This window comes from Grammomys surdaster, unplaced genomic scaffold, assembly GCF_004785775.1.
Source record: "Grammomys surdaster isolate TR1022 unplaced genomic scaffold, NIH_TR_1.0 125243, whole genome shotgun sequence".
Lineage (NCBI taxonomy): Eukaryota > Metazoa > Chordata > Mammalia > Rodentia > Muridae > Grammomys > Grammomys surdaster.
In genome coordinates, this window is record NW_021620131.1 from 362,908 (window position 1) to 388,980 (window position 26,073).

The 26,073-nt window shown below is 40.0% G+C and overlaps 1 protein-coding gene across 2 annotated transcripts; it reads left to right on the forward strand.

Annotated features, from left to right (window-relative positions):
- Nucleotides 1–3,454: 3,454 nt before the first annotated feature.
- Nucleotides 3,455–24,814, forward strand: LOC114637276 (zinc finger protein OZF-like). 2 transcript variants are annotated; one of them, XM_028785486.1, is made up of 5 exons: nt 3,455–3,561; nt 9,856–9,982; nt 13,025–13,117; nt 21,102–21,211; nt 22,008–24,814. In XM_028785486.1, exons 1-5 carry the CDS (start codon nt 3,559–3,561, stop codon nt 23,376–23,378), a joined length of 1,704 nt encoding a protein of 567 aa, XP_028641319.1. In that variant the 5' UTR covers nt 3,455–3,558; the 3' UTR covers nt 23,379–24,814. The 2 variants fall into 2 exon arrangements, with proteins under 2 accessions (XP_028641319.1, XP_028641320.1); XM_028785487.1 differs by lacking the exons at nt 3,455–3,561; nt 9,856–9,982; nt 13,025–13,117 and having other exon boundaries at nt 21,162–21,211; nt 22,012–24,814.
- The last annotated feature ends 1,259 nt before the right edge of the window (nt 24,815–26,073 follow it).

The window sequence follows — 26,073 nt, forward strand, 5'->3', positions numbered from 1 at the left end:
CTCCACAGTACTTGGACTATAGCTATGAACCATCACCCTCAGCAATAATCAAAACTTACTGTGGTAGTTTGAATACTAATTTGTAGCACTGCTTGGGGAGACGGTGGAACATTTGGAACATTGAGCCAGGCTAGAGGAAGTATGCCACTAGGGTCAACTGTGACAGTTTGTACCTTCTTCTTATTCCCAGTTTTCTCTCTTTACAAGCTGGTTATGCTTTGACTGATGGTGTGATCTCTCAGCTTTGTTCTCTGTCTGCCTGCTCCCATGCCCCCTCCACTATTATAGACTCTCCCTCTAGAATTGTGAGCCAAAATAAATTCTTTCTTCCATAAGTTGCTTTGGGTCATGCTGTTTTATCATGACAACAAAAAAGTAACTAATACAATTATTGAACATAATACTATAGGCTCAGTGGTACGTGGTTAATATGTATAATATATTGAGAAAATCGATTAATGAAAAATATTTCTCAATTTGGGATTGTGATCAAAGTGTTCAGAGACTAAAGACATAGGTCAGTGGTATGATATGCTCATAGCACGCAAGAGGGCTCGATTCAGTCTCTACTTGTTTGCATTTGAATCCTAGTTTTCCCAGTTAAAGCTGAGTAATCCTGGGCAAGCAATTTGCCCTATAAGTGGCACGCCCTTCACCTATAAAATGACTTAAATCATATGTCTCACAGAATGGCTGTGAGGGTAAAATGTATTAGCCACTGTCAGCACAGATCTGGGACAGTGTAAGTTCTCAGTGCAGTGTAGGCTACAGTGGCACACTACTGTATAGGAAGAATAGGAATCCAAGGCTAACCTGAGTTACATAGAGAGACCCTGCTTTAAAACCAAAAAAAAGGTGGGGGGAGACTGGACATATTTCAGGCATAGAACACTTACCTACCATGTAGACCATCTCTTAAATCCCAACTACCACAAAGCAAAAAAAAAAAAAAATCAATCAATTAAACACCCACTCTGAAGAATAAACAGACACAAACACTTCCATAAAATTAAACAAAATAATCTCTCGACATGTTGAAGAGATCACGTTAAATTGACTAATCATCAATACAAGGCACAGGAGTGGCTGACACACCGAGCATGCTGCGCTGATCTCCTTTCAATAAAGAATTGATGACACAGCTGCTAAAGGTGTACAGAACATCTGCTGTGGCTGAGCCAGTTGTGGATAGGAAGGTCCTCATGTTTCCAACAATGGCATCTGTCACAGCCAGATGGTATCTCCACCCAATTATTCCTGCTCTTTCTTTTCTTGGGTATTACACCTCATCAATCTTTAGTCCCCTTAGTGTTATATGAGAGTCTTATATTTGGGGGAGAAAACAAACCACATGGCCTTTAAAGTCTCCGCACTTCCTCCTATGAAACTGTTCTTTATTCTCATGGTTTCCCCTCGTTCGGTCCTTTCATAATGGCGATGAGGATTAAATTGTGGTGATGACACAGTTGCCTGGCAGAGCAGAGTCTGCTACTTTAAAAGTAGCATGGTCTGCTACTGCTTAAAGATCCGGGGTCCTGGCACCAGAAAAAGCTGTCCTCTACCCTGCTAGCATCTGTCAATGTCTCTTCCCCAGTACCCTGTCTTCTCAGGGTACTGAGTGGTGGTGCTATCCATATCCCTAATGTATGCCCTTACACACACTCCTCTACTTAAACTCTTGGGAGGCTCCTCAGGTAAAAACACTACTGCCAAACTAGGTGACTTGAGTCACCTAGCAATCTTTGTGACTCACAATGTCCAGCAAACTGTCCTGGGACTTTCATACTCAAGCACATGCAAACACATATAAATACATAAATTTAAACTCATTGGTACATGTGGTGGTTTGAATTAAAATGGTTCCCATAGGCTCATATCATATATTTGAATGGTGAGTCATGAGGGAGTGACACACCTTAAAAGGATTAGGAGGTATGACCTTGTTGGGGTAGGTGTACCCTTCCTTGTTGGAAGAAGTGTGCCACTAGCTATGAGCTTCTAGATTTCAGAGTCCAAGACAAGCCCAGTGTCTCTCTTCCTGCTATCTGCTGATCCAGATGTGGAACTCTCGGCTGCTTCTCCAGCACATTTCTGTCTGTGTGCCACCATGCTTCCCACCTTGAGGATAGTATAGACTAAATGGCTGAAACTGTAAGAGAACTCCAGGTAAATGCTTTCGTTTGTAAGAGTTGCCTTGGTTATGGTGTCTCTTCACAGCAAAAGAACACTGACAGAGATTAACAAGCTTAACAAGTTAAGCTTGAGTGGATCTGAATTTTTGTTCTGTTGGTTTTGTTCAATCTGGAGAGAATAGAAGTTTGTTCAGAAAGAATTCAAAAGGAATTTAAGAAACCACTAGGATATAATCCTTGAAAGCTATTGATTTAGGGATTGAAGTCATACTGAATTACTCTGGAGAGCATTTTAACATTATTAATGCCTGGGTTCTAGATCCTGGATTCTGATTTCACTGGTTCTTTATTCCACTGGAAACCTTTGCTATAATGTCAGAAGTTACAATCACAAGTTCTGTGGTTTGTGATGCCTGAACTATGCATGATATCCATGTATACTGTGAGACTTTGTCAAACAGCTTTGCCTAGCAAAAATCAAAGAACAAATTCAAGACATGCTCCCTTGTCAGCTACATCATTACAAGAGAAAACGTATTCTTTGCATATACATCTGTATGAATGCCCCTTGCCTTCTTGGAAAGATGACTTAATAACAGAGATTTAGTTATTGTTTATGTTGGAAATAATAAAAAAATCTTGCAAACCCAAAAAGGACTAGGTTTTGTTGTTGTTGTTGTTGCTGCTGCTGCTGATGCTATTTTGTTTTGTTTTTGAGACAGAGTTTCTCTGTGTAGCTCTGGCTGGTTTGTAAAACCATGAAGTCACAGAGGCCTCTGTTTGTGCTGGGATTAAAGGTCAAGGAAAGGAAATATTTTACATGTATGTGAGATGCATTATACATGTTTTCAAAATGTTTTCAAATATTTCCTAAGGTAAGCAATGAAAAGCATGGTATTGATTTCCTAAATGATAGTTCTTACAACCAAATTCAAAGGCTTGTTTTGATTTTTTTTTTATGTGAATACTTAAATTTGTTCTTGGAATACATAGGACACAAACAATGTATATAGATTTATATACAATTTATAAATTTCCATACTTTATTTACAAGGTTAAATGCAGACAAAAAACAAGGAGGTTCTGTCACAAGAAGCCCTGCCTTAATTAACCGGTGAAAGTAAGGCCTTGTCATTCTGGCTTCATCCACCCGAATGTTGAAGCATGAACTGTCACTCAGGGTGGGACCTGAAGCGCCAACCTATCAGAGGCACTGGGTTGAAGGCTACCCAATCAGACATATGGTTGGTGAGGAAGAGGCGGGCTTTCAGCCCTGCGTACGTTGTTGCTGACCCCGCCATCTTGCGGTCTGTGGCCGCTTTCTTCTCCCAGCTCTGGGTTCTGGATTGTACCTGGTATCTGTCGCCGTGTGACTCGCTGGTGCCTGGACACCCAGCACGAGGGGGGCGCTCGCCGGAGTCCCGAAATGGTGCGTTTACCCGCAGCAGTGTCCCGTCCTGAGCCCCGCCTCGGGGTCGCTTGCGCCCCCGCCCCCTGCACTGTGGCCAGGCTGAGCTGGCTGCTGCAGCTCCCGGGTCTTGTAGCGTCCGCACACGGGATACCCGTAGTGATGCCCGTGACCAGGGCCGCTGGGGATGCCTCCCAGGTGGGGACGCCAGGGCTGCTGTGACTGCCCGAGCGCGGCCCGGAGCTTGTCTGCCGCCTCCAGACCTGGTAGGACTTTGGCCCACGTAAGGGGATGCTGCCTGCTTGGTCTCTGGGACCCCAAGGCCATCAGCCTCCCCAAGGTTTTTCTGCAGCCGCCGCCCCGCCCCCTCTTCATCTTCCATCTCCACGTTGGTTCCTGGCTGCCGTTGTCCCAATCTTGTGATGTGTCTCTCTCTGAACCTCCATGGGAGTCTGTGAGCAAGACCTTCCTCAGCCCCTTCCTCTACTCTTACCAGCCCATCTCAGCGTCTCTCAACACTTTTTCCCCACGAGGCCTGTCCTTCAGGCCCCGGAGTCTCTGAGTAACCTGGAGTAGGTACTTCCCCTCCTCTCAGCTGTTTCCTCCACTCTCCCTCTGTCTTCTGTCTCTGGCTCTCTGTATTTCTAGGGATGGAATCTAGGAATTCATTCATGCCCCAAGCCAGTTAGTTACTTGTCATTTTTTTCCTTTCACGTTTTTCGTATTCTATATTAGGTACACCATAGTGACTTTCATTGCGTTTTATACTTGCATGTAATGTATTTCCTTCACCCTAGCCCCTATTATCCTCCCAGTACTTTTCCTGCTCCCACAGATTCCCTTCCTCTTTTCCATTACTTCCCCTTATTCTTAGATGCCTTTTTTTATGACCCTCACCGTTGTGTATACTACTGTACTACTGAATAAAGAGGCTCTCCTGAGTCCCTCCTCAGACAACCATTAACTGCCTATACATCCTCAAGGAAAAACGGGGCCTTGTGGGCCTCTTCCTATTTTTTACAATTTCATTTCATTTACTTATTTTTATTTATTTACTTAAATGGGGTTTTGTGAGCCGCCTCCTATTTTTTTAGATTTATTTATTTGTGACACGGTTAACTGCAGCACAAGTTGGCTTTGAACTTAACCGTTCTCCTCTCTATGCTGGGAACACAGGCCAGCCTTTCCTGCTATTTGGCAGAAGCCCAGGTACCAGCTGTCCTTCTTCATTCACCTCGATCCATCTGTGCACTTGGGGATGGGGGGGGGCAACTTTGAATGCTTCTCTTCTGGTGGGGTCCTGGCGTACAGGCATAGCTCATGTAGCACAGTATGGTGCTGAGGGAATTAAGGTACAGGTAGCAAAAGAGGACTAGAGTCAGGAGAGGATGTGAGAGACAGCACACAGCAACAACTGCAGACATAAAAGGGAAGGGAACCAGCCAGGTGCTTAGGTTCCTGTACTCTGGAACAAAAGAGGTGGGGTAGAGAGGCAGGCTCTCTAAGTCCGTTTTTGGAATTTGACCATATAGCTCTGGGCTTTTCCTGGGTGATGAAGAAGGAGTGTTAGGAGACTAGGGGTACAGAAAGGGGGCTGTACCCTAAACCTGAGCACTGCACATAGCGGTCTCAGTTCTCTTTATGTGTGCCCCCTTTGTGTCTGCAAATCTGTCACTGCACCCTTTGCCTCCTTCTGTGCCTTGTTGGTGGGATCTGTTTGTTCTTTGTATCTGATCTTTCATATAGGCTCTCACAGCGGGGCCTAGTCTGATCTCAAGCATATGGTGACCTTCCTGCCATAGCCTTGTGGTCCTTGGGGATTTTTTTAACACGAGCCATCATGTCCATCTCCCTGCCTTGTACATCCTCATCTCTCTTGTCTCTGTGTCTTTGATGTGTCTCAGCCTCTGAAAGAGCCCTGCTCTGGAAGGTAATTAGGCTGACTTTGAGCCCACTCAGAATGATTTCATGTGGGATTCCAGGAACAGCCATGCATAAAAGCTTCACCTCTTCCCTCTTTTCTTCTCTAGATGTTCTAGTAAGGTGAGACAGGAGAGAGAGAGAGACCTAGATCTAGGTTCAAATCTCACCTCTAAGTCAAGTGGCCTGCTAGTACAGGCCAGTATATATAGATTGCAAGTTTGAGGACTATAAAGTGAGTTCATGGTGGACTTGGGCAATTTAGTGAAAGCTAACCTTAAAGAAAAAGACACAAACTAGTCCAGTGATTTGTGTGTGTTACATGTGTGATAAGTTCCATTCCCAACCATCTCTCTGTGGGACGGTTCTATAGAATGATATCACCCCTTATTGGTTGTTGTGCAGCCATAAAAAGAGCAGTGTGGGATTGCCATGCAAAGGCCAATGGATGTTTTAGTGCATGCAGATCTTCCATTCTGGGACCCTGAGACCAGAAGAAGGGTGCAATGTGAAGCTGTTCCCACCACAATAATGGGAAGCTGGTTCCATCAGCCTCAAATGGCTGGGAGAGATGGAGTTGGTCCAGCTGCTGAGGATGCCTGAGATGCTAATGGTTCTGAGGGAGGTGGAGAGTCCTTGTGGGAGGAGGTATGTGAATGGAATTCTCAGATTCGTAAATGCAGCAAGTGGGACTGCCAGTGTCCCAGATGCTGCTGACAGCAGGAGCACCTGTTGAACACACACTTCTAAGGTGTGAGAGGACAGTGTCTGGGGACCTGGCGTGACCCAAGTGGAAGGAAAAGAAAGGAAGCAAGGGGGCAACCTGTTCTGCATCTGTCTTTTTCTTGAATATTCTGCTGTTGATGAAATTCCCAGGTTCCACAGCAGACTCAACTGTAGTACCAGGAATGAGGGATGTGGTATATGGATGGCCAACTCTTTCACCTCACCTCACCTCACCTCACCCCTATGGGTAAATTATTTTCCCTGAGCCTTTCAGTTGTGTGGGAGGCAAGCTTGAAAATCCAGAATCCTGTCTAAGACTTCCAACACCCTCCGTGTTTCTGGTAACAAATTCCTAAAATGTCATTTTGCTTGTGTGAATGAATTTATAGGCACCACATGCATGCAGTAGTCTGAAGAAGCCAGAAGAGGGCCTCAGATTCATAGGAGCTGGAGTTGCAGACAGTTCTAGCTGCTGTGTAAGTGCCGGTAGCTAAACTTGAGTCCTCTGCAAAAGCAGTAAGCGTTCCTTAACTACTGACCCATAGTTCCAGCCCCATCGTCATCTCTCTTCTATAGGATTAGAGCTATTTGTTTCATTTGACATATAATTTATTAAAACAGACATGTTTTGTCTTTAATTTTTCTCCATGAGTCCTAGTAGCTGTGAATATTTGAAGAGTTTAATTCTGTTCATGAACATTTAATTCTGTTCGTGAGAGGAGACCTGAGGAGACTTACATGTGTTTCTCTCCTATGTACCCTACAGACAGAAACCTCATCTGGTAACATTGTGTTGAGCTTACCACTAGGAAACAAATTATAGTGTGAAGTACTCTCATCCCAGCATCTGGACATTCTGGTATCAAGTTCTCACAGAAGGGGAGTCTCCGATCACTTGGAGTCTCTAGTGAATACCAGCCCTTGGGTTCTCTTCTAGCCGGCAGTTTCTTGTGTGTGCTCTGTATGTAGAAGGAATGTCCTGGTGTACCCTCGTCTAAGAGACAATTAACCATTAGCATTCTCGGCAGTGAATGTGGATGTGAAACTCTTCTCATTTATGTTTCTCATGCATACATTCTAGCCATTGTGAACGTTGGATCATATGGGAGATCTGTGTTTACATTTTTGCAGAGCTTAAATACTGCTTTGTAAAACGACTGTACCATTTTTACACATCAACACAAGAACACTAGAGTTCCCGTTTATCCATGTCCGTCATCATCTGACACTGTCATTGCTTTGACATCGTCATTCTTGTAGCTTTACTGACCCTTCAGGAAGCATGCTCTCTGATATATCCAACCTCAGGGCGAAACGGCCAAACTTGTTACAATTTAGGCTGTACAAAAGCTTCTAAGAAAACTGCTAACTTCTGGGACTAGACAGTGGTCTGTCTTGCCATCCTTCTCTCTATTATTGCTGGATTTTAAACAGTTGTTTTTCTATGCCTAGTGAGATTTGTGCCAGATTACTTTGTTCATAGGTCTCGGGGGTTTAACATATATTCCCACAAGTAGATCCAATCTAAAGCTGAGGTATTCAGTGAGTGCAGGCAGTTGTATAAAATTATTAATCCCAGTCGGGTTTCTACTCCACCTTGATCATTCAGTTCCCAGATAAAAGGCACACAGCTTTTTATTATTCACAATAAGCCTTAAACATCTCACAAGCTGGGCAGATATCTGTTTATGCTATATGCTATTAGAATCTAGTTTCCTATTGATAAACCCAAGTTATTACTTCCTTTGTATTATCTGGGCTGCTCTTAACTCCAATTGGCCAGCCCTCAGGGCCACATTTTGCATGAACTCACCTAACCCATGGTGGCTTCTCACCTTCTGCTGGCCATGTGCTCATAGTCCAACTCCCCTAATGGCAGCTTCTGTCCCCACCTTCTTCTCCTTCTCCCCTTGGTCTCCCCTCCTCCAACCAGGTCACTCCAAACCCACCCACCTCTCATCCCTCCAGTAATTGGCTTTATCCTGTTTTGTTTAACCAATAGTTTTAAATCAAGGAACAACGTTGGCACAACAAAAGCTTGTAAACTAGAGAAGTCACTCATAGCCCTAGACCTTCTGATATAGACTTTAGCTTTACAATGCATAGCTGTGGACCATATCTCAACAGCAGACTCCTTCTAAACAACTAGTAGTCTTGGAGATGTTTTTTGGTGAGCAGTGAAGGGGCTCTAAACTCCCATTGAGGCTACCAGAGGATACTGTAGTGTTTCCCCAAACCCCTTTGTTATTCTTGAGAGACAGGTAAAACCTCAGCTATCAGTAATAGCAGCAGATGTGTTGGAGACTACCTACAGGGAGAATCATGGCCTTAGAGTTTTAACCTGTTTTCTTTCTTGATCCCAACATCATGAGACCAGAGGAAATACTTGTATTCACATATGAAACCATGATTTTTCTCAGTTTTCTAGAGAGGTGTGTGGGTCCATGTATTCATTATCTTCCCATCCTGTGGATGCCCTCAGGAGCATAGAATTATTCTCCTCTTGTATGGCATATGATCTAAGTTGAGTTGTTGCTCATGTCTAAGCATTTCTGAACTATCAGGGTGGTCGTTTTCTCAATTGGACAGTGTATTGAAGGCAGGCAGTTCATTTATGATTTTAAACAGAAATGATACATAGAAATGCTTTCTACTTAGTGATCCCTTTTTGCCTGAGAAACTTTGTGTGAACTCTAAATTCATAAAATAGGAGTACAAATCAAACATTTATGTTTAATAATCTTAAATTTTAAAATAGTTTCTTGTAATTTTACTAATTGCAAAAGATGTAATGAAGTCTGCATGCAAATGAAATGCATGTGCTTGTTTATGTAACACAACACTTGTCAAATGTATGCTATTTTAATACTGTGAGAATGAAGGATAACGTTGGGAAAGTACTTAAAATCTTTAATTTCCATGATTAAATCATTCTTTTACTAAGAGGGGAATACTGTATGCATAGTAAAAGCATTGAAGTGTAAAGCAGCATTTCAGGCAATCTTCTGGAAATTGCATGATGTGATGGCATGCCCAGTGCCTGTTCCACATGGTGTGTGTTTACAGCACAGGCTGCAGCGCAGTTACCTGATGCAGTGTGCAGGTCTACCCCCAAAGCATGCTGCCAAAATCTTGGATTTATTACATGCCTTTCTGAGTTAAAGTTTTGGTCATGACATATTCGGGAATCTTCTCTGTTGGAAAAATAATTTTGTGACCCTACATTTATGTATGTGATCCCCGTCATCTACTTTTAAGAATAGGGTCTATTCTACTGTAGGAACTGGAATTGAGCTTGTGCCCTGTACCTTCTACACTGCACCACAGTGCTACCCTGCCAGTGCTGCTCATGCCTTTTCAGATTTGATCTTGTTTTTATATGATTGAGTTTACAGAATCTACTTTCTTTAATGCAAACTTTATAAATACATACTCAGCTACAGAGTTTGTTTCTATTGTAATTTCTTGGAGAGCTCTTTAATTTTAATTTCTTCAATCACTACGTTAACACAGAAGAAAGATACTTGTATTGATTTTCAACTGTCTCATGTTACAGGACACAAGTCAAGCCTTAGTTTCTATGTGACACTGGCAAGACACAAACATCCAGGGGAAGTAGACACTTTCCAGTGCTGAAGCCTTGGGTTAACAAGCAGTGTGTTGTTGCAGGGGTTGGTGTCATTTGAGGATGTAGCTGTGGACTTCACTTGGCAGGAATGGCAGGAGCTGGATGCTGCTCAGAGGACCCTCTACAGGGAGGTGATGCTGGAGAACTACAGTAGCCTCGTGTCCTTGGGTGAGTGTCATTCCCTGGCAGCTCTCAGCCATTGCTTTCCTCTTGGTTGAGAACTGTTGGAATTACTGCAAACTTTTAATATAATACTAAGTTGCTCATATTTTAGCTGGCCTTTGTTAATGCTGTACATATATAAAGAACTTATATGTGCCTTGGGAATACACTTAGATGATATGTGATCATCTGATGAAGCCAGTCAGCAAGCCTGCTAGCTTAGACACGACCTGTTTGTGGTAGGAACATCTAAATTCTCCCTGATAGCTACTTTGAATTAATTGTTGTCAAATATATTTCTTATCATACTATAGAATGTAAATTCTGTGTCCCTTGCCTATGTACTTGGAGCAAATACCTACTCCCCAGTCTTTATCTTTGTTCTACTGTCGTAACTGGCATTTTCTCTATTTCTTTGAGGTCACCTTGAACTTGTAAATATAATAAGGGCATGTGGGATTTTGCTTTCTGTGACAGACATAGTTCATTTATTTTATGTCTTTCTTGTGTAGACATCATCTGTGAGAGATCCTCTGTTTACCCCATCCAAGAAAATACCCCTCTTCTACTCTGATGAATCAGAGAACGTATTTGTTGTAGTCAGCTAAAGTGACTCTCAGACAGTGGTAACTCTGAAAATACCACATCTTACTCAGTTTTGCCCTCTACATCACATGTATTTGGTAGAAAGGGTCTGGACTAGAACCTCTCTTGAGGGGTTCATAGCAGTGTTCTAAGGGGATGTTAGAGGTGTCATTATCATGGCTTTGCTCTATTTTTTTTATTTCACTGCCGTATTTGGGTACCAAGCTCTCCTGTGGATTACCAGTTACTAAGCATTAAGATAGTGGTGGTCATTGCAGGCTCTGAAATGGTGGCGTACAGCTTCATCATGTGCTCTCCAGCTGTGTTCTAGGACAGATGTTTCTGTTTGTGTGGTGACGCCCAAGAAAGCATGTTAGGATGTCAGTACCTCCTTCCTTTGCTTCCAGGCTGCAGTAAGGTGAGGAACACAGCTCAGGCACTGCTGCACTTTTGTGCAGATGATTTTGAGCTTGGTGTGATCCCATTTGCTGACTTTGCTTTGATGGCTGTGCTTTTGAGGGAGATCTTAGAAGAAAGATCTTTGTCGGCATATAGTTTTCTAAGGTGAGTTGGCCATGTCACTCTGGTCCTGTAATGAGGGAGAGCATCATTGCAGGGAGCACATTACTACGACATGCTGCTTACTTCACAGCTGCCAGAAAGCAAAGAAACGGGGTTCTGATGTGCTGGCATCCCTTTTTGGGGCATCTCCCCATGACCTCATTTCCTTCCTCTAGACTTCAGCATCAGTCCTCTGAATCCATTTCAAATCCCCAGTATAACACTGAATAGGTATGGTTTTGTGTGGGGCTATCCATTTTCTTCCAGTGGCTTCTGTGTCTCTTTTTGTGGCAGTTTCCTACTGTCTCCTCAGAGTGGGGTTTGAAGATAGAGATCAAGAGCTACATGTTTGTGCTTTTTGATCAAGATGCTTTTCTACTTTCAGGTCTTTGGTGCTTTCATATTATGTTTAAGACATCGTTTGGGACAGTGTTTTTCTGTTTATGTGGAGAAGTACATAGATTTTTACTATGAGGATATTTTTGAATCTGCAAACCCCTTTAAAAGTGTGGGAATTGCTTCCTTCAGTATTACTTCCAATTTGTTAATGTGGAATATGGTGACCTATATTTTGTGTCTTACCCTGGGTATCTCCCCACCCTGTGCTCAAGTCTCTGCAGTGTTCAGCACATCTTCTCCCATTGAGGCCAGACAAAGCAGCCCTGTAGGGGAACAGACTTCACAAATAGGCAGCAGCCTTAGGGATAGTCCTCCTGCTCTAGTTGTTGGGGAACCCTCGTGGAGACTGAGCTGCACATCTGCTCCATACGTGCCAGAGGTCTTGGTCCAGCCCATGTATCCCCTTTGGTTGATGGCTCAGTCTCTGAGAGCTCCCAAGGGTCCAGGTTAGTTGACTCTGTTGGTCTTTTTGTGGAGTTCGTATCCCCTTCAGGGCCTTCAGTCCTTCCCCCAACTCTTCCATAAGATTCCTCAACCTCTGTCCAATGTTTGGCCGTGGGTTTCTGCTGTTTCAGTCAGCTGCTCTGATGATTTCATGCACGTGATCTCTCCTTTTATGTTGTGGATGTTGTATTTTTTTTTTCTGACAACTGAGTTTGATTTTTTTTTCATGAACATGGGATGTGGTGGGTTAATTCTTGGAATGCGGGCATTTTTTTTTTCTTGGCTTTCTGAGCCCCAGTTTCACTGTGTGTCCCAGTTTGCCTTGCACTTGCTTTATAGTGCAAAGTATTTTCAAACTTATAACAGTTCTCCTGTCTCAGCATATTGCATCCTGGGATCTTTCCATCTGGTAAAGGGAAGGATGTGACCCCTTTTAATTTGTCAGTGTTTGGGAACGTCACACTGGTATTAGATTCCTTGGTTAATAAATTAATCAGTAAAGCTGGGGACATATGTAAATTCAACCCCTAGCACCACAAAATTAAATAAACAATAAGTAAATAATAAAGTTATTGAACCTTTTAAGATTCCTTTAATTTTTTAGGTTTTTAATTTCTTTATTAAAAATAGACTTTTAATATACTATATTCTGATTATGATTCCACCTCTCCCAACTCCTCCCAGATTCTCTCCACACCCCCACACAAATCTGCACCCTTTCTTGTTCCCTCTCATTAGAAAACAAACAGGCATCTTAAAAAAAGAGAGAGAGAGAGAAAATATTTATGCAGCTATTTTAAATGGGAATGTAAAATTGAAACTTCTCAGCAGCTTTTTTTTTTTTTGATTGCATGTATCCTATTTAGTTTTTTTTTTTTTTTTGGACTCTGTGGTTTTTCTCTAGTTGTTTTTTGTTTTTCTTTTTTTTTCCTAAGTTCTTTAAGTTTTTCTTTATATAGCTTTCTTTACCCTTCATAGCACAGCTCAAATGGGGCAGTCATGTTCTACCAGTGAAATGGACTTCTTGGGAAAACTTTATATATCATTTTCTATTTACAGGGCACTGCGTGACTAAACCTGAGTTAATCTTAAGGTTGGAGCATGGATTCCAGCCATGGAGCATAGGAGATACTTCAGTCTGGAGTCTCCCAGGTCAGTGACTGTGAACTGGGGAAGGGAAGTCAAAAGGACGACTGCTCATAGAATATTGGTCATCTTGAACTGTCTTCACCAACAGCTATTATGTCTGTCAGCATTTATTTTATACAGTTTCCAAATGAGTTAGTCTGTGTCCTTTGTTGTTGTTGAAGTCTGTTTTCCTAAATTTACTTTAAAAAAAAAAATTGATCTTTGTATAGGTTCTCTCGGACAATTTTGTTGTTGCTTTGAGATGGGGTCTAATATAACCCAAACTGCCCTCAAGTTTGCTGTATAGGCAAAATGGGGCACAAACTCTGCATTTTTCTCTGCCTTCCACTATCAGGATGTATTGCAAGACCCAGCCTTGTTAGTTAGATACTTTGCCTAAATATTTTATCTGAGTTCTTAGTTGTCATTTCTACCTTGTTTTAATATTGAAGATTTCTTACTTCAGTGTTTGGTCTTGATCTGAAAGTTTGATAGTAATAATTAACACTCAAATGCATCTCTTGAAGAGAAAAGGTAAGAGAAAAGCAAAACAGTCATACAGTATACCACAGTGAGATGAGAGACACCAGGAATATTTACCCAGAGAAAGGCAAAGAACCAAATGGAGTTTTATTTTGAGAAAGGCATAAAGACTGTTGAGGAAATACTAATTTATTTTAGTGTAGTGTTGTGATTACTCTTTTTTAAAAGCTTTGAACTAGCTAGGTGGTGGTAGTGGTGGGACAGACCTTTGATGCCAGCACTTTGGAGGCAGAGGGAGAGGCAGAGGGAGAGCTAGACAGATCTCTGAGTTTGAGGCCAGCCTGGTCTACAGAGTGAGTTCCAGGACAGCCAGGGCTACACAGAAAAATGCTTGTGTTAAGAGAAAGACAGACAGACAGGCAGGGAGGGAAGGACAGAGGGAGGGGAAGCATTGTTGAACTAAACACATATGTGGATGTCAATTAAAGATGTGACAATGAAGTTAGAATGGTGTAAGACATTTGGAATTGGTGGCCTAAAAACAATCAAGTGATTTTTTTTTTTTAAATTAGGAAAGAAAGCATTGGAAGTTTAGGGATGGGATTGCAGACAGGTTTTTTCTATGCTACTACATGAATGCTCAATGTCATAGTCACAAACGAGAGACTGTTTTCCAAGAAGAGCAAGAGAGAAAGAACATGTGGCATCAAGACAGGGGTGACAGGACAGTTTGCCCTAGAACAGAGAAGCTCTTGAGAAAAGTGTACACACATCACAACTTCCATCCACAAATCCCAAGTGGTAATCAGCTGAATGCTACAACTAGGTAATGACCATGGTGTGCAAAGTGCTCTGCTGCTGACTGACTGGCATTGTGTGTCACGGGAGAAACCTTGATACTGGCAGGTGTTAATACAGACAAGTAACTTCTCTGATGGTGTCTTGTGTATTTTGGCTTAATAGATTGAAGAACAAACTAATTGCATTTATCCATATGTAGACTATTATACCAGGGGTTATCCACTCTTGGGACGTGTACAGCTAAGATCAGTCAGAAACTCAGGAGGTTGGGGACATACTTGGCAGTTTCTTTGTGGGCACAAGAAGTGGCCATGGAAACTTACATGGTGAGATGCAGCCTTCTCAGAAAAGGAGCACAGAGTGTTAGGTATGGAGTCTCACATTTCTGGTGAGGAGTGTGCCCATTCCTCGTAAGACATGGTCAGAGTGTAAGAAGAGTGGGTCTAGCATCAGCCAGTTACCTGGCTTCTACACCATTTTCCATCTCTGTATATTTACTGTACCTTAGGACTAAAGGATTCGAGTCTAGGGACAAGAATTCATTAGGTTTTCACAGCTATCTTTTAACCAGAACATGTTCACTGTTCATTGGGTTCCAAAGTACCTGAGAAACCCAGAGTCTCCTTACCTTCTTTCTGCTCTATAGTCTACTCTTCCCCTTTTCCTCCCCTTCCACCTCATTTTTTTCCCCGCTTTCCATCCATGAGTTCAGAAATACTGAAGTTTCTGAAGAAATAGTATTACCGTACTGGCTGACACTCTCAAAAGCCTAATTTTTGCTGTCACAAAATGTTCTGCATGTTTAAGTTTTTCCTATAGTTACTTATATTGTTATGTCTCTTTAAAATTTTTTAAATATTATTTCTATGTCTGGTTAGTTCTTTTGTTGTTCTTCTAGCATTTTGTTTTCTCTCTGCGTGGTGTTGGGAGTTGGAGCTACAGGGGAATGCTGCTAGGAGTACCCTTTTTGTAAGATGAAGGATGCTTTCCATCTGCATTCTTCCAAAGTGACATTGAGGGCAAAAAATCCTAATATACATGGCAGCAACCAGGCAAATAGTGATACATATTGGAAAACCTAGAACATTTCCAATAACTAATTCTAATTCTTAGGATTTTGGAAGTAGTAAATCGTATTCAAATAAGTAGGTTCAGCAAACAGGGATAATGACAGAAAATACAAACTTAAATAACTGAAGAAGGAAGCTTAATAAGTAGAGCATTCATTGGAAAGCAGCGTTCACTAGAGTAGAAGAATAGTAGAAAAGAAGAATATGAGGAATGAAGATGGGGTTGAGAAATTACTGTAGGGAGAGAGCCATACAGAAAAAGGAAGAAGAGTCATGACTGCCATGGCTATGGCAAAGAGGTGCAACGTATGACGGGGAAATAAGTAGACTAAAGACACAGACAATGTACTCCATGGACTGTAGCTTAAAATTGCATAAATACATGGAGAAAACAAAAAACCAAAACCAGAAAACACATATCCAGGGACACAGCCATTAAGAAGTACCTCACAGTTGTAGTTAAAATGTAGAGGACAGACTAGAGAAAGACAGCTTACAACATAAGAGGCAAGTGCTTAGTTACTATGAGGACAAGTCCCTTTAGCCTTGTGATCTTTTAACTGAAACCCTGATACTAGAAAGCATAGACTCACGTATTTTCAAGCACTGAAATAAAATAATTGCCAACTAAGTTACCTCTCTCCAGCAGTGTTGCCCTGTAAACTGTAAGTGAAAGAACTAGAGATCTTTCTTCATGAGTGTAAAACACATTGTACTGTGATATTAAGGGGTAACAAAAAAGGTGAATGTAATCAGGATCTGAGTAATGGCTCAAGGGTTAAGTGCTCTTTCAGAGGACCTGGGTTCCAGTCCCAGCACCTGATGCCTTCTTCTTGCCTCTACAGATACTACATGCACATAGAACATAGACAAAGCACCCAAACACAGAAAATAAAAATAAATCAAATCTCAGAAAAAATCAAAACAATGGATGTAATCAAGAGCCTTGGAAAAAATTATATTCCACTAATAGAAACATCAGAATAAAGAAAGTGTTAGACATTATTAACTCAGTAAACTAGCAGACCTTTAAGATGGAGAAGGAAAAATTTAGTAATTATTATTTAACAAGACTAATTATAACTGATTTTTCTAACTCATAGCTGAACACTTGACAACCTGGGTTTAAAGAAAAACACTTCCAGCTGCTGCTTAAATGTGAGTTTACAATACTGGCGAAGACAGACTGAGAAAAAGGAAAACTGTTTTGGAGCAAACAGAATATGGAAGAACTCAACAATAACCATACTTAAATTAGTCAAACCATATTGGATGCCAAAGTAAACCAGGTTTTTGCCCATGAAATACTGGACTAGTGCATTGCATTGTGGTGACCACTAATAAAAGAGAACCTATCCCAATTAATAAAAGTTGATGAAATGGATGATTTTATCAGATGTAAATATCTATGCCAATCAAGCTGATTCATAAAATGGAAAAGAAATATGGTAGCTTTGGAAACTTGCTATATAGTCAGTATTAGATAGCAAGACTAGGTAGGAATATGAGAGTAAAATAAATGTGTAAAAATCTTCAATAAAATATCAGACTACAGAATTCTTTAAAACATTAAAAAAAAAACCCTGTGATAAGTGTCATTTCATACCACAGATGTCAGGTAGTGTAATTAATGGAAAACACTATATGTAGTATTCATGTAATTAGAATTTGGAACACTCACATGCTCATTCTGATAGAATTTGGCATCTCTTCAGAGTTAATAAAAAGGATAACTTTTCAAGTGGCTGAAAAAAGGAACATGCCAACATAATATTGCAATCTAGACAACTTTGAATGCTAAATATAGAAAAGGAGAAAATATTTTTCTGAATTAATAACAATGCATATTGTATTCCCTCTCATTAACTCTTTTTCTTTTTTTTTGAGAACTTCATATTTACACAAATGATTTGGTCAAAGCTTTCTTGTCTTCCCTTTCGTCGAACTTCTTTCAAGTCTCACCATCACTTCTCCCTCCTACATTCATGTGCTGTACCTTTTAAACCCACTGAATCCACTTTGTGCTGCCAGTATGTGTGAGGGCATAGGCCATTTGTGGGGCTTGGGTACCCTCTTGGGGGGCATATCCCTGTAGAAATCTCAGCTTACCATCCATCATCTAGTAGCTATCAGTTACCAGTCGCTTCTTAGTTATTGATAGGACTTTGCCAGTCCTGTCTTTGGCTGTGTTGGGATTTTGGTTAGCTTTTTGTGCAAAGGCTTTATACATACAGTCCTAGCTATTCTGAGGTCATGTTTGCAGTGGTGTTGTCTTGACCTGAAAATACTGTTTAAGAAAATCATCTACCAACTTTACAAATAAAGTAAATGAGACAACCCTCTACCAAGAAATATCATCTTAAAATTTATTAGAGAATACTTAAAGGAGGGAAAACTTTCAAATGTATTTAAAGTGGAAATCCTTTACTTTTAGCATATCTGGTAGAATTTAACAGAATTCATACTGGTGAGAATCTTAACAAATGTAATGCATGTGGAAATATCTTTGACTTTATTTCAGGTCAGTGGAAACATCTAAAACATTTTAGTGGGGAAAGTTTTTCTGTTGGGAAAAATGTGGCATATATTATATCTATGGTGTATTCTTTGCAACATTTGATGCTACACACTAGAGAATTAATACAATTATGAGAAACTTATGAAATCCTTCATGCAATGTTCAAATTTTAGATAATGTCAACTATTTAGGCTTGGTGAAACTCTGAAAATATGACAGTGTAGGATAGTTTTCATTAAACTTTTCCTTGTTCACCCTCAAATATTAAAGATGAAGTCAAGTGTGGAATCCAGAAGAATATAGTATTGTATAAGACTTTCATGGGTAGAAAAATAATGCATTCCAAAGAGAAAATAATTAAGGTGTGTACAATAGCCCTCAAAATATGTAATAAATCTGGCATCATTCTGTTTATTTTATTCAAATGAACAAATTCAGACAAGTTGTACTTAAAAGAGTGTTTTACCAAGTGAGTAACAGAATACATGTTCTTTATCCTATATTATACATACAAATGTGAAATGTATTTTGAGTATCCAGTATTCATAATTCTTATCAAATGCTAGTTTTATGTCTCAGGATAAATACTCACTATATGTCCTTTATGCTCAACAACTCTGTCCCCATTGTCCTGTAAATAAAGCTGAATGATTCAACAACAACAAAAAAAAATCATCTACCACTTCTGTCCTTACAGTCTTTCCTCCTCCTCTTCCAAGATCATCCTTGACCTTTGGGAGGAAGGTGTGTGCTACAGATTCCTCTTTTAGAATTGGGCACTCTGACAAATGAAAAGTGAAAGCTACACTAAAACATATGTATAAAGATAAATACTTAGGGAACTATTTAATACTATTGCTATGTAGAAAAAAAACTGAAGTAGGTTCTGCCTGACAGCCTGTGAACTACCCACCCACAGGTTCTTGACCCAGTTACAAAGCAAGAGTTCTCTCTCATGAAGTGAGCCTTAACTCCAATTAGAGTGGTTACTCCTGTAAATTTCATGCCACTATTGTAAAACTAGGTATATCTTGTTAGGCCAGTTATTATTGTAGTTTTCAGGGTTCACAACTGGCTAAGAATGTTGATAACTGTTTTCTTCTAGTATTGTGATGGCACTTCCCAACACTATAAAAGCTAGCCAGTAAGCATAGAGCTTCCAGATCAGTGTCAACTTGGTTTTCCATGTTCTATAACTGAAGGTTAAGTGTCTTCAGAAATGGGGTCTTATGATCAAGTTCTGGAGGGTAACTAAGAACAATAGCAGTATTTTTTAATGTTGGTGCAGTGGTGGTCTTTGGGATCACACTGTCACCACCTTGAAAATAAGATAACCCCAAAGCACTGAACATTTTGTTCAGTAGACTATGGCATCTGAGGCATTGTATTTCCCCCCATAACTTATCTCCATTCTGTCTGTCTGCCTACCACCTCTCTCTCTCTCCCTCCCTCCCTCCCTCCCTCCTTCCCTCCCTCTCTCCCTCTTTCTCTCTCTCTCTCTTGCTTTTCTTTCTTTCTTTGCTTCTCCCTCCCTCCTTCTTCCTCTCTCTCTCTCTCTCTCTCTCTCTCTCTCTCTGTCTCTCTCTCTCTTGTTCTTCTTTTTTTCTTTCTTTGCTTCTTTCTTTTTTGCCTTTCTTTTAGAACCTTCCAAAGTAGGTTTCCTTGAGGCTTTTAAAGAAAGGCCTTTAGTGTTAGTTATCCTACTTTATGTACCTCTTCCTCTGCCCTCTCACCCCCACCTCACTGAACCCTACCTGCACCATTATTCCCCTTTATTCCTTTATAATCTTTATGTTATAGCCCTCATTCTTTATCTCGCCCCATGGCCTCTTTTTTGTTTGTTTGTTTGTTTGTTTTCCTGACTTCTATAGGTCCTCCTATTTAAGCACACACATCTAAAGATTCAAAACTAGGATCTACATATGAGAGCGAATTTGGGTCATCTTTCAGGTCTGGGTAATCTTTCAAAGAATAATCTATTTCCAGCTTCATTTATTTACTTGCAAAGTTCATAATTTAATTTTTATTTATAATATAATAAAATTTGTATTTTATGTGTGTATATATAATATATATATAATATTTTCATTATCTACTTACTAGATTATGGACATCTATGATCATTTCAATTTCCTAGCTTTAAACAGCAGTGCGTGTGTGTGTTAACCATTACCTACTACAATAAGAAGCTTTTCTGATCAAAGTTTGAGAACAGTGTAAACTGTAGATGGAAACATACATGTTTAGAAGACAATTTGATAGTATGACCATTCGAAAGGCAAAAATAGGTTCTTCCTTAAGGACTTTGACTTCTCAAGCAGTGGGTTTGGATAAATTATGTCCATAATTTTGTACAATTAGTACATACTAAAAGACACCTAAAAATGTGTCCCTGACACATTGTGTGTACAGGCACATACCAGTCTGGAATTGCAATATAATCATTTCTTAGTATTTTTTTATTTTGTTTTGTTTTGTTTTTAAAGATCTATTTTATGTATTTGAGTTCTGGTGTGTCCACACCAGAGGAGGAAGCATTTATTTTTAATAAAATAGTTTATTTTCAAAATACAGCTTTGTCCAAGAGGCAAAGAGGTTTGTAGAACAGAAGGTAGATTACAGGGAACGTCTGATGAAACTGTCCTCTAGTGTGAGAGAAGGGTATACAATGACCAATGGAAGACAGACCCTGCTGTGGCTTTTCAGGGCAAAGGATTTATAATCAATTTATAATAAATGTATAATAATCCTTTTATGATCCTACATTCTTGCTCATAAAACAGAATATGAAGCCTGTGTCATGTGGGTAGCTAGTGAAAGAAAATCTTCCCACCTCACATAATGAGAGAGATGTGATAACAGATGGTGTGTGTACAGTTAAGGTGATAGAGGGCTGGAGCTCAGGTTAACAACACAATTGAAAATTACTGTGCCAAAAACAGTAGCCAAGAAGAAGGTGAATTCCATGTATTCCTCAAGAGTAAAAGCAGTGAAGGAACACAACTTAGCACTGCCTTACCTGTTCATGTAAAATTTCCTTCAGTAAGCTGGAGAATCAAGAAGAAACTTCACAATTATATTTGAACTAAATAAACAATATATTTGATTTATGGATTTTTTTAAAATATTGTTTCAGGTATTCTTGAAGTGTATACTCCAGATGAGAATTGCCTGGAAAATCCAGAGAGTCATATGTGGCCAGTGGGAAGCATCAACAGAAATCTTTCAAATAAAGAGATGATTGAAGTAGGTGAAATGTGAACATAACACAACCTTCACATTTTGATTGTGGACATAAGGAGACTAGCTCACAAATGTTTTCAAAGGAACCTAACCTGTGGCAGGATGTATCTGTAGTAAGCCAAATGGGATGCTGACTAGTGACGAACCTGATAATATAACTGATAAGCCCCTCTGGCACCTTGAGCATCTTATTCTCCCTCACAAGGTTGAAAGTTCACATTATAGTATTCATAATATTTGACTGGGAATATACATCTATACAAAGACAATGTTATTGATTACCTAAAAAGTTTTACATTTGAAAAATCTCTAGTTTCATGGATTGGAAGTCTTTTTTTGTTTGTGTAAAATTAACTGCAAAACATATTTCATATAAGGAAAATATTACATATAGGCAAACTCAGAACAGAACATGATAAATATGGGGCTAAGAGATAGCTGATCTGTTAAGAGCATGAGCTACTCTCTCACATAACAAGAGTTAGGTTCCTAACACACATTGTGCAGCTCTTATCCAGCCTGTAACTCCGGCTCCAGGGTAATAAGACACCTCTGGCCTCTGTGGGCACCTGCTCCTAAATGCACATACTCTTACATGTATGCATAATTTAAAATGGTAGAAAGAAATTAATCTTATTTTAATCTTATTTTAAGTGACAAGTTGCACAGCAGGGAAAATCGTGAGTGTACTTTCTGTAAAACTTTTAGAATGTTATTATCCTCATAGAACATTAGTATGTACATGCTAGAACAAAAAGCCCCATTAATACAAAACCTTGACAGATTCTTTTGTCTCAAGGCAGAAATGAAGGTTGAACTGGAACTTCAACGAGGTACAAAACCCTATGAATGTAAACCATGTATGAGGATGATTAGCCTGCCGTCGCAGCACAACAAGCAGCATGCATTCTATCCAAGTGTGAAGCCGTACGAATGGAAGGAGTGTCAGAAAGCTTTCTGTTACAAGTCAGCACTCACTCAACACCAGCGAACTCGTACAAGATTGAAGATCTATCAATGTACAGAATGCAGGAAAGCTTTCCCCTCCAAATCAGAACTCACTGTGCATCATAGAATTCATACTGGTGAGAAGCCCCATGAATGTGAAGAATGTGGTAAAGCTTTCTATCGTAAGTCAACCCTTACAGTACATCAGAAAACTCATAGAGGAGAGAAACCTTATGAATGTAAAGAGTGTTGGAAAGCTTTCTATTATAAGTCAACCCTTACTGAACATCAGCGAATTCATACCGGCGAGAAGCCTTATGTGTGTAAAGACTGTGGCAAAGCTTTCTTCTACAAGTCAAACTTAACTCGCCATCATAGAACTCATACAGGGGAGAAGCCTTATGAATGTGAAGAGTGCAGGAAAGGTTTTTCCTCCAAGTCAGAGCTCACTTCACATCATAGAACTCATACGGGTGAGAAGCCCTATCAGTGTGAAGAATGTGGTAAAGCTTTTTACTGCAAGTCAACCCTTCGTGTACATCAGAAAATACATACAGGTGAAAAGCCTTATGAGTGTAAGGAATGTCAGAAATCTTTCTATTATAAGTCAACTCTGACTGAACATCAGAGAACTCATACAGGTGAGAAGCCCTATGAATGTAAAGACTGTGGCAAAGCTTTCTTCTACAAGTCACAGTTAACTCGCCATCATAGAATTCATACAGGGGAGAAGCCTTATGAATGTGAAGAGTGCAGGAAAGCTTTCTCCTCCAAGTCAGAGCTCACTGCTCATCATAGAACTCATACCGGTGAGAAGCCCTATGAGTGTAAAGAATGTGGCAAATGTTTCTGTCGCAAGTCACACTTAACTCTTCATCATAGAATTCATACAGGTGAGAAGCCCTATGAATGTAAAGATTGCAGAAAAGCTTTTTTCTGCAAGTCAGGACTTGCCCGACATCTGGGAACTCATACACATGGTACAAATACAAAGAATAGAGAAAAGCATTTTCCTGCAACTCACAGTTCAGTCAATATCAGAAATGATATACAAGTTAGAAACCCTGTGGCTATAAAGAATGAAGAAAAACTCTCTACTACAAATCAGTCCTCAGTCCATATGATGGACTTCTTAGAGTTGAGAAGTCCTATAAATGTGCATAATGCAGGAAAACTTACCTTCTTAACTCATACCTCATTCAATATGAACGAACTCAGGTGAGACACACTAATAACGTAGCGAAGGCTAGAAAGTGTGCAGTCAATCAGGATAATTTGACATCAGAGAATGCCTGTAGAATGATTACAGCAAAGAACTGCTATAAGGGAGACCTCTCTCAACATGAGAAGAACGTTTTATCTGGAAAGAACACAGGAAAGCTCTACCATAGTTATCTCAATGTAAGCAACTTACACATGTAAAGAAGCTTATGAATTAAAAGCCAAAAGTTTTGAATGGTAAGTCAGGTCTCTATTGAAACCTGCAATGAAAAACCCTGAAAATGTATAAAAATCAAAAAACATTTCCCACTGTACACTACGATATATGTACTAATCTTGAAAAATAACCATTCAAGGGACCCTTATAAAGAACATAGGAAAATTTTGATAAGTCAGATCACATTTTGCATCAAAAAAGTCATACAGGTGAGAGACTGTGTACAAATAAATTTGTCATGTGTAGTGGTACTTGCTTATGTTCATTTTCAGTGACACATAGATATTCAAGACTAGGAACATCATACCCTCTCTAACTCTGGGTGAGCCTAGAGTGTTATAAGGGCATGTGTAGAAATGTGATGTAGTTCAGAAATGCTGTTGAGGCATGTTGGAAATGACTGATTCTGTATCTGGTAGGAGGCACTGGCTTATTTTGTAGGACTGCTAAAGTCACTGGTGTTCTGTGTTTTCTGATTCTCACCTCATAAGAGAATATGTAGTAAATCTGATAGTCATTTTAATCTGACAGTCAATGACATAGGGGTCCAGAAATTAACAGTACTTATTTTCTGATCTCAGAGAGTGGTAACATTTATATCAAATTAGTAACACAAGAGAGATCAAGGTACATGGGTTTCATACCACACTTTGCAGATACAGAAGAAAATCTAGACCAGTGCCTAAGATAACAAACCAAGTGAGTATTAGAGCCAGGAACAAATATCCTATCTCAGCTCAGTGTTTCTTGTACTAGTCCTGCACCATTTTATTTGACCAGATTTATATAGTTTGCTGTTAGTGGATGAAGGGAGAACAGTCTTCATTATCATTTTCCAACTCTGGCAGAAGAGAATCAGTGTTGTGAGTGGCTGTCTTTTAAGCGAAGCAACATCCATCTCGGGGAATTCAGCTGTGTCCCTTTGCAGAAGCTCATCCCAACTGGGCTTATTGATGGTTTATACTCTCTTCTCTTGGCATCCAACTGTTCTCTACCAACTAACAGCTCTGCAGACTTCCTGGGAAAAAGATTTAAAGTGCCAAGAAAGACTAGGGAAGGAGCCACATCCTCCATCTATGCTGTTTTGGAAAAAAATCCCATTTCTGCTGAGTAAGGCTTTCCAAATTTGGCCCACTAGGGGTGGTGTACCCATACCCTTGTAAGTAACCCTACCCACCCTCTGTAAGGAAGTCAAATAAAATCATTGGTTTATTTATGAACTTTGGTGGAATCATGGCTCAGTTTGTCATTAGTACCTTAGGTGAAGAAGTAGAGATTGCTTTACATCTTCCCCCCAGGAAGGAATTTATAGCAACAAGGAGTCACCATTAGGATGAACCTTCACTCAAGATGAGGCAGTAGCAGCACAAAGTAAGTATTCCTATGGTAGGTTGGTTCTCTAGGAAGTCAGAGTGATCTTTACCTGTTATCCAAATCCAGCCTTTCTCACCTTTTCCCATGTTATTGATACTCCATTAGAGAGAGAGTAGATAATGCAAGAAGATTTTATGCTCAGAAAATTCTATGCTTAGGTTGAATTGGAATAAGAGGTGCTGATTTGAAGAAGTTTACACAAGATATGTTAAAATGCTGTTTACTTTAATATTTTAAAGAATCTCAGTAATCTACCCTAACTCAGTTTAGTGAGAAAATAAGGGAGAGACAGGTAAGCATATCCTAGAAACAAGTAAATGAGTTTTTCAGTTGAACAACCTTCTGGGCCTTGAATAGGTATAGAGGCTTGTGCATTTGTCATTTCTACTACTGTGATGCCACAGTGTCATTCCTTTACTTGCCACCTTTCTCATTGATCTGGTGCCTCTGGATCTTTGTGAAGGATTATGTGGGTGTAAGTGGTCCTGGAGTCAGAGCTTTGGGACCAGGAGACTGTCCCAGAGCCTTAGGAAGAAGTCTCAAAATCTCAGTACATAAAAAGAGTTCTTCCAGAAGAGTCTCAAATCTGTGATTATGATCTAGGTACATACTGTCTGCTTTTCAGAGTGACATAATTTTGACAACCACCCAACCTTTAAGATGTCTTGATTATTCAGAAGAAGTATGAGGTTTTCACTGACTTATAGTTAGTTTCTAGTATGGATAGGTAAAAGGTAGCAAGTGTTCTTCCGAAGTCTGGGAAAAACTAGTGACTGGTACTCAACTTGCTATGTGAGTCCACATGTTCTCAGCCTGTGTTCAGAGGTTTAGATTAATGACCAGTTCCTGTTTTTCTTCTAGGGCAAAAACCTGGTATATAATGACCAACCTTTTCCACAGTCATCTGACTGTACAAGGTCTTGGAAATAGTGCAAAAGGCAGCTATGATGTAAGGGGGATTTTTATAGACTTTGGCTGCTTGCCCACTAGGGCAATATTTCATATTTTTACAAAAATGCAGATGATGAGCAGCTAGCTATCTTTTATAGTTCAGGGTAGGTGGTCACTACAGCTTACCCTCTTAGCTTATTAAGTTTTCAAAGAT

Excerpts from the sequence above, each read along its gene's own strand:
- LOC114637276 (XM_028785486.1), top strand. Across the intron at positions 9,983-13,024 it reads CAGTAGCCTCGTGTCCTTGG|GGCACTGCGTGACTAAACCT; the intron begins GTGAGTGTCATT and ends TTCTATTTACAG. Across the intron at positions 13,118-21,101 it reads TTCAGTCTGGAGTCTCCCAG|GTATTCTTGAAGTGTATACT; the intron begins GTCAGTGACTGT and ends ATATTGTTTCAG.